The sequence below is a fragment of the Chiloscyllium plagiosum genome, chromosome 33, assembly GCF_004010195.1.
Source record: "Chiloscyllium plagiosum isolate BGI_BamShark_2017 chromosome 33, ASM401019v2, whole genome shotgun sequence".
NCBI lineage: Eukaryota > Metazoa > Chordata > Chondrichthyes > Orectolobiformes > Hemiscylliidae > Chiloscyllium > Chiloscyllium plagiosum.
The window spans coordinates 40,357,097-40,366,111 of record NC_057742.1 but is presented as its reverse complement, the minus strand read 5'-3'; the positions used below and the strand labels follow the sequence as shown (position 1 = coordinate 40,366,111).

Here is a 9,015-nt window from a genome sequence, read left to right as displayed (position 1 = left end):
GTCAGTGAGGGGGGAGGGGAGTGTCAGTGAGGGGGTAGGGGAGTGTCAGTGAGAGGGGAGGGGAGTGTCAGTGAGGGGGGAGGGGAGTGTCAGTGAGGGGGAGGGGAGTGTCAGTGAGGGGGAGAGGTTACTGCTCACAGTTACTGACAGAGAATATGAAGTGAGTGCCTGAATCTGTGATGAGGCAGCGAGAAATGAACAAATGTTGAAACTGGATGAAGTAGTTGTCAAGTTAAAGCTGGCAGAGAGTAACTCCCTCAATGTTCCCTTTAGGTGGTGGAAATGTAGAGATCAAATCGCAGAAAGTTGACTTTAAGGACAAAGCTCAATCCAAAATTGGTTCAATGGACAACATCAGCCACACACCAGGCGGGGGATCGAAAAAGGTGAGAGGCTTGGCTACAGTGACAAGGTGGAAATTAAATACAGATGGAAAGAACTTCACGTAGACAGCTCTATTCAATACCCAGAACTGCAGAAAATGCCTTATAGTCAGTCAATGACATGGCAATAAAGTGTTGTAATAGAACAAACAGCAATGCAGCATAAGATGTCCAATATTTTGGAAGTTGGTTGATGGTTAAGTGTTTACCAAGACAATGGGAAGCTATTCTCTGCCTTTCCTTGCTGTGAAATCACCCGATTGTCAACCTGAATTATAGGGAGTCATGAACCCTCAATCTGTTTTGCAGATACAAGTACTAGAGCAAGTACAGGGACTGGGGCAGATAGAGACATATACAGGATACAGAGGCAGATGCAGATAGGGGTAGGTGTCAGATTAGAAACCGGTGCAAGATGCAGAGACATACACAGGTATGGGGAAAGGTGTAGGATACAAAAAAAAACATAGGGGCATGCATGTGCAAATCCAGGGACAGGTTTGAGAGAGGGGCAGATGTGGAGACAGGTGTCAGATATGGAGGAAATGTAGGTTAGAGAGACAGATGGCAGTTACAGAGGCATGTACAGATACAGAGATAACTGCAAATGCAGGGACAGGTGCAGAAACAGAGATAGGTGCAGAGCAGGGACAGGTACCGATGCAGGGACACAGCAACAGGTGTAGGATACGGCGACAGGTGCAGGAAACGGCGACAGGTGCAGGAAACGGCGACAGGTGCAGGATATGGCGACAGGTGCAGGAAACGGCGACAGGTGCAGGATACGGCGACAAGTGCAGGAAACGGCGACAGGTGCAGGATACGGCAACAGCTGTAGGAAACAGCAACAGGTGCAGGATACGGCGACAGGTGCAGGATACGGCAACAGGCGTAGGATACAGCGACAGGCGTAGGATACAGCGACAGGTGCAGGATACGGCGACAGGTGCAGGAAACGGCGACAGGTGCAGGATACGGCAACAGCTGTAGGAAACAGCAACAGGTGCAGGATACGGCGACAGGTGTAGAATACGGCGACAGGCGTAGGATACAGCGACAGGCGTAGGATACAGCGACAGGTGCAGGATACGGCGACAGGTGTAGGATATGGCAACAGGTGTAGGAAACGGCGACAGGTGCAGGATACGGCGACAGGTGCAGAATACGGCGACAGGTATAGGATCTGTTCGCCGAGCTGGAAATTTTTGTTGCAAACATTTCGTCCCCTGTCTAGGTGATATCCTCACTGCTTGGGAGCCTCCTGTGAAGCGCTTCTGTGGTGTTTCCTCCGGCATTTATAGTGGCCTGTCCCTGCCACTTCCGGTTGTCAGTTTCAGCTGTCCGCTGTAGTGGTTGGTATATTGGGTCCAGGTCGATGTGTTTGTTGATGGAGTTTGTGGATGAGTGCCATGCTTCTAGGAATTCCCTGGCTGTTCTTTGTTTGGCTTGCCCTATAATGGTAGTGTTGTCCCAGTCAAATTCATGTTGCTTGTCGTCTGCATGTGTGGCTACTAGGGATTATAAATGCCGGAGGAAACCCCACAGAAGCGCTTCACGGGAGGCTCCCAAGCACTGAGGATGTCACCTAGACAGGGGACGAAACGTTTGCAACAAAAATTTCTAGCTCGGCGAACAGAACCACAACAACGAGCACCCGAGCTACAAATCTTCACCCAAACTTTGAAGGTGTAGGATACGGCAACAGGTGCAGATACGGCGACAACTGTAGGAAACAGCAACAGGTGTAGGATACGGCGACAGGTGTAGGATACGGCGACAGGTGTAGGATACGGCAACAGCTGTAGGAAACAGCGACAGGTGCAGGATACGGCAACAGGTGCAGGATACGGCGACAACTGTAGGAAACAGCAACAGGTGTAGGAAACGGCAATAGGTGCAGGATACGGCGACAGGTGCAGGATACGGTGACAGGTGTAGGATACAGCGACAGGTGCAGGATACGGCAACAGCTGTAGGAAACAGCAACAGGTGCAGGATACGGCGACAGGTGCAGGATACGGCGACAGGTGTATGTTACAGCAGCAGGTGTAAGGATACAATGACCGGTGTAGGATACAGCAACAGATGCCGGTTTCAGTGACAAGTGTATGATGCAGCAACAATTGGCCACTCTAGATTTCCCATAGTGTTAGGTGAAGGGGTAAATGTAGGGGAATGTGTCTGGGTGGGTTGCTCTTCGGAGGGTCGGTGTGGACTTGTTGGGTCGAATGGCCAGTTTCCACACTGTAAGTAATCTAATCTAATCCAATCAAATCAAGTGCAGGATACAGCAACAGATGTAGGATACAGTGACAGGTGTAGCGTACAGTGACAGGTGCAGGATACATGGACAGGTGCAGGATACAGCGACAGGTGTGGGGTACAGTGACAGGTGCAGGTTAGAGCGACAGGTGTCAGATTCTGTGACAGGTGCAGGACACAGTGACAGGTGTAGAATACAGCGACAGGTGTAGGCTACAGTGACAGGTATAGAATACAGTGACAGGTATAGGCTACAGCGACAGGTGTTAGAATACAGTTTCTGGATCAGTGGTACTGGAAGAGCACAGTAATTCAGGCAGCATCCGACGAGCAGCAAAATCGACGTTTCGGGCAAAAGCCCTTCATCAGGAATAAACCCGAAACGTCAATTTTGCTGCTCGTCGGATGCTCCCTGAATTGCTGTGCTCTTCCAGCACCACTGATCCAGAATCTGGTTTCCAGCATCTGCAGTCATTGTTTTTACCTCGTTAGAATACAGTGACAGATGTAGAATACAGTGACAGGTGTAGGGTACAGCGACAGGTGTAGAACACAGTGACAGGTGTAGGTACAGCGACAGGTGTTAGATTCTGTGATAGGTGTAGGATACAGCAACAGGTGTAGGATACAGTGACGGGTAGGATACGGTGACAGATGCAGGATACTGTCGCATGTGTAGGATACGGTGACAGATGTAGGATACAGTGACAGGTGTTAGGATACAATGATAGGTGTAGGATACAGAGAAAGATGTAGGATACAGCAACAGGTGTCGGATTCTGTGACAGGTGCGGGATACACTGACAGGTGTAGGATACAGCAACAGATGTAGGATACAGTGACAGGTGTAGGATACAGCAACAGGTGTAGGTTACAGTGACAGGTGTAAGATGTAGAGACAGGTGCAGGATTCAGTGACAGGTGCAGGATTCAGTGACAGGTGCAGGATACAGTGACAGGTGCAGGATACAGCGACAGGTGCAGGATACAGCGACAGGTACAGGATACAGCGACAGGTGCAGGATACAGTTGCAGGTGTAGGATATGGTGACAGGTGCAGGATACAGCAACAGGTGCGGGATACAGTGACAAGTGCAGGATACAGCAACAGGTGCAGGATTCAGTGGCAGGTGTAGGATATGGTGACAGGTGCAGGATACAGTGACAGGTGTAAGATGTAGAGACAGGTGCAGGATTCAGTGACAGGTGCAGGATTCAGTGACAGGTGTACGATACAGTGGCAGATGTAGGATACGATGACAGGTGCAGGATACAGCAACAGGTGCAGGATACAGTGACAGGTGCAGGATACAGCGACAGGTACAGGATACAGCGACAGGTGCAGGATACAGTTGCAGGTGTAGGATATGGTGACAGGTGCAGGATACAGCAACAGGTGCAGGATACAGTGACAAGTGCAGGATACAGCAACAGATGTAGGATACAGTGACAGGTGCAGGATACAGCAACAGGTGCAGGATACAGCAACAGGTGCGGGATACAGTGACAAGTGCAGGATACAGCAACAGGTGCAGGATACAGTGGCAGGTGTAGGATACGGTGACCGGTGCAGGATACAGTGACAGGTGTAGGATATAGAGACAGGTGCAAGATACGGTGGCAGTGTAGTATATAGAGACAGGTATAGTATATAGAGACAGGTGTAGAATACAATGACAGGTGTAGGATATAGAGACAAGTGCAGGATATGGTAGAAGGTACAGGATACAGTTCAGGTGTAGGATTTAAACAGGTGTCAGACACAGCGAAAGATTCTGTGTACAAAGTCAGATGAATGTTGCACACCAGTGATAGGTGTAATACAGGTGTATGTGTAGGATACAGAGACAGCTGCAGATGTAATTGGACTATAACATGGTGTTGTGTGATTTTCTAACGATGTAAGGAAAGGTTGAGATAGAGGGACAAGTGGAACTACAGGAACAGATGCAGGATTGAGGGACGGGTGCACTATAAGAGATAAGTGCAGATACAGAGATCACTGCAGATACAGATACAGGTGCAGAATAACAGATATGCACAGATACAAGGACAGATACAGAATAAGATCTAAATGGAGGGACAGGTGGAGATAGAGAAACAGGACCGTGTTGTACGATACAAAGACTAGTGCTGGATAAGAAATCAATGCAGGTCAGAGACATGATTAGATTAGATTAGATTACATTACAGTGTGGAAACAGGCCCTTCGGCCCAACAAGTCCACACCGACCCGCCGAAGCGCAACCCACCCATATCCCTACATTTACCCCTTACCTAACACTACGGGCAATTTAGCATGGCCAATTCACCTAACTTGCACATCTTTGGACATGATGCAGGGCCAGGTGCAAATCTAGATGTAGGTGCAGATACAGTGACAGGTATACAATACATGTATAGGTTGAGGAATTGTGCAAGATTCAAAACATTGTTTGGTTAAAGGAATTGCATTGTTGGGGATCTCCATATTGTTACTGAGTCTTGTTCTGCTGCACTTTTCCTTCTCTGTTTCATTCACTACATCATCTGCTTCTTCCATCTGTTTTCTTTACTCTGGCGTCGCTCTCAGTCTCTGCAGCAGAGGAGAGGTTCTGGGACTTCCTGGTAACTACCTGAAAATGGACACTGCAAAAAAACGTCAGCTTCAACTTCCAGTCACCCTCTGGGAAACAGCCATCCCCTTGCTTTTATTCTCCTGCAAACGATAAAGTTCTGTGCATCTCAGAATCCCTACAGTGTGGAAGCAGGCCATTTGGCCCATCGAGTCCACATCGCCCATTCGAAGACCATCTGACCAGATTCCACCCCCACCATAATCCTGCATTTCCCCATGGCTAGCCTGCACATACCTGGACACTACGGAGCAATTTAGCATGGTCAATCCAACTAACCTGCCCATATTTTGGACTGTGGGAGGATACCCACACATACACAGGGAGAATGTGCAAACTCCACACACATTGTCACCCGAGACTGGAATCGAACCCAGGTCCCTGATGCTGTGAGCCACAGTGCCACCCTTTCTTGGAGACAGCCAATTGCAAGCTGCTCAGAAAGTGGCCTCTTGTCTCCACATAAAGACATCTTCATCACAGTGACAAGCAGCAACAACTCACCAGGGGAACTATCAATTCTTTCCAAGTTTTCCCTATCTCACACAAGCTCCTGAAAGCTGTAGTCAGAGGTTTGACCAAACAGTTAGGCTTTTACTCAAGACCATGCCAGGAACCAGGGGCAGTGACTCAAATGGTACAGTTGCCCAGGGAGAGTTCCCCTCCCCTCCCCCAACTCTTTCCTTCTTTGCAGCAACAACGTTCTCTTTTTCCTGGTGAGGGGTTAAGACCCAACAGTGCTGCCTGCCAGGGATATTCCCTGATGCTGCAGCCATCTGAGACAGCACATTATCCATTCCAAGAAAACCGAGTAAATTCTAGAAGTAGATGAATGAGTGACCCTGCATCAGGCCCAGACTTCTTTGCCTGAGACATTAACTGTCTGTTTCCACATCAGACCGTGTCTGTGAGCCAGGGGAGCTGTTTGTGAGATGCCTGGACAGCTGCAATCAGATATGATTCAGTTGTCGACATCTCTTCCCATTGGAAAAGGGCAGTTTTGTGAAGATTAACTGCATTCCCAGGAAACCTCAAAACCCTCACCCCAGAGCTTCCCTCCTTTTTTGCTTGTACTTTAGAGTCTAAATGAGCAAGTTAACTTTTTTAAAAAACTGAGTTTAAGGATGATGATGTATTGTGTGCCACCCTGATTTCATTTATAGAAAGAGAACAGGAAGGAAGAAGCAGTGAATGAAACAGTTGAGAACTGTGTCAGTGATACACCTGCACAAGTGCCTGTTTCAGGTGTGACTGATTCCTGTGAGTTACACACAACCCCGAACCGGGAAACACAGGCAGACAAGACGTGTGAGTGAAACCATCGCAGCCTCTCATCTAGAAGTGTCTCTGTTACTTTATCACAAAGTTGTTCTAAGAGCAGGATTAAGTTTTGGGAGTGTTCTGTCAGTTATCCACAGCCAGCAGTATTCCGAGTGCAATTTGGTCAGCTTTGATTCCATATCTGGGCAGTATCCACAGGGAAGATTAGATCCGGGCCACGTGCTGAAGAGAAGTAGTCACATTAAAGTTATACACAGAGAGTCCAAACACACAACGGTCTCCAGAAACTACACACGGAGCCGCATGGAGACCCCTGGATAATAGAGAGAGAGAATCTGAGAATCAAACATAGGAGAATAGCTCCTGCAGCCTGGGAGGGTGTGGAATCTGAGGGTGTTGTGTCAGGGTTGTCGGGTTGTCAGGCTTTTGTTGGTTTTGGGGAGGGGCAGGGTCTGGGCTGGGCTGTATGTGCTCGTTATTTCTCAGGGTGGTGATTGGGTGATTGTTTCTCATCTGCGTACAGAATGGTTTCTCCTACCTGATGCATGACACTGACACAATTGTCCTCCTCTCTCCAGATTGAATCTCACAAGCTGACTTTCCGTGAAACAGCCAAATCTCGCACAGATCACGGTGCAGAAATCATCTACAAGTCCCCCACCATCTCCAACGAGGGCTCCCCACGCCGTCTCAGTAATGTCTCCTCCACCAGCAGCATCAACATGGTGGAGTCGCCACAGCTTGCTACTCTCGCTGACCAGGTCTCAGCCTCTCTGGCTAAACAGGGTTTGTGACTGTTACTTGAAAGGCTCCCCTTCCTCCACAGCAGTTTGCAGGTGTCTAACATGAACTGGTGTTGGACCATCCTGAGCCCTCTCTATCTTGCTCCTTCCACTGTCCTCTGAAACATTCAGTCCAGCTGTGTCAAAATTATCTGGCCATTTACAGACAGTGGTGCTTTGTTGTATTTTGTATGCCCTTGCACGCACAGTGTGTTAAACTCCTGATCTGCGATCCTTTAGGCTTTGTGAGAAGACTAGCACTCGAGATGTGGTTTGTCCCTTTATTTAAAGTTTTGGGGGTCCAAGCAAGAAGCAAGTGGAGAAGTGCAAAAATAAATTTAATATATGAATAGAATTTTGTTTCTTCTTTCAAGTGGCTAAAGTTCGGAGGGGTGGAGTTTGTGCTGCAGTTGCGTGAATTATTGGTTAAACCACATCTAAATAACCCCTCAGTTCTGAACACTGTATCACAGGAAGGAGATAGTGTCCTCTGAGAGAGTGCATTGGCTCCTCCACCAAATTGCTATCGAGGTTAAAATGGCTGCGTAAAGTGAGATTCTGTTACATGGATGAGGATTCATCCATGAATGTAGAAGCTAAGGTGGTGTTTAACTGATGTTTAAGTTGACTATAGGAGTTGCGAGAGAAAGTACTTGTTCTGGTGGGAACTGGGGAATGAAGGGGCTCAAGCTCAAAGTGGTCAGGAATGGAAACAGGGAACTCTCTTCCACCAAAAGCTTTTGAAATTGGCGTCAACAGATAATTTCAAATTCTGAGATTGTTAGACATGGTTTTGTCAAGGCAGAGTGTCAAGGGTGATGTAACCAAGATGGGTAAATGAAGTTAGGGTATAGCTCAGCATTGAGCAGCTTAGATGGTGGAGTCACTAGAAGGCTGTCTGTCTCTTGGTATTCCCTGTTGTGTTCTTTCTGGTAATGATTGCACTTGGTCTTATCCGATGGGGGACACAATGCTGGGCAGTTTCCCCCCTGGGTTGTGAGCATTGTGGCCAAGAGCCCAACTTCCTTCCGAATGGCTGAATGGAGCATACTTTCATGTAAAACTTCTCAAGATCAATAACTGGAGAGGTTTGCTCAAAGTGAGTTGTTTTTTTTTCTGAACGGCATTTAGTATTTTCCATTTTCTGTATTTTGTGTGGGGAAGAGCTTCCTGAAATCACCCCTGGACAGCATGACTCGAATTTAATATTTTGCCCATTGTTCCTACCAGAGAAATCTGTTTGTTGTCCTGCCTGTCAAGTCTTTAGATTATATTAAATGCTCTGTTACGTGGCCTTCAATTTTCTCTGCTCAAAGGACTACAAGACTGGTGAATGCAGTCTGTCCTCATACGTTTTCCACATTCAGCCCAGGCCTAATTCTGGCGACACTGATCAATTTAAGCAGCATGTGGGGAATGACAGACTGTTCACTGGAGAACCTCACATCTCTTACTGATCAAATTCAGTACAGTGCTACAGGGACACAGCAGCCAGACAGGCCCAGACACCCCCTCCGCATCCTGTCCAGACAGGCCCAGACACCCCCACCCAGTCCAGGCAGGCCCAGACACCCCCACCCCCACCCTGTCCAGACAGGCCCAGACATCCCCCACAACCTTGTCCAGACAGATCCAGACACCCTCTCCTCCACCCTGTCCAGACAGGATCAGATACCCCACCCTCACCCTGTC

General features: G+C 48.2%; 1 protein-coding gene across 1 annotated transcript in view; it reads left to right on the top strand.

Moving 5' to 3' along the window:
* maptb (microtubule-associated protein tau b) overlaps positions 1 to 9,009 on the top strand; it is an 83,887-nt gene extending 74,878 nt beyond the window's left edge. Inside the window, exons 12-13 of the mRNA XM_043674642.1 lie at positions 246 to 386; positions 7,120 to 9,009. Coding sequence (XP_043530577.1) covers positions 246 to 386; positions 7,120 to 7,335 — 357 coding nt within the window. The 3' untranslated portion in view covers positions 7,336 to 9,009. The remainder of the gene's footprint in view (positions 1 to 245; positions 387 to 7,119) is intronic.
* Positions 9,010 to 9,015: the final 6 nt, after the last annotated feature.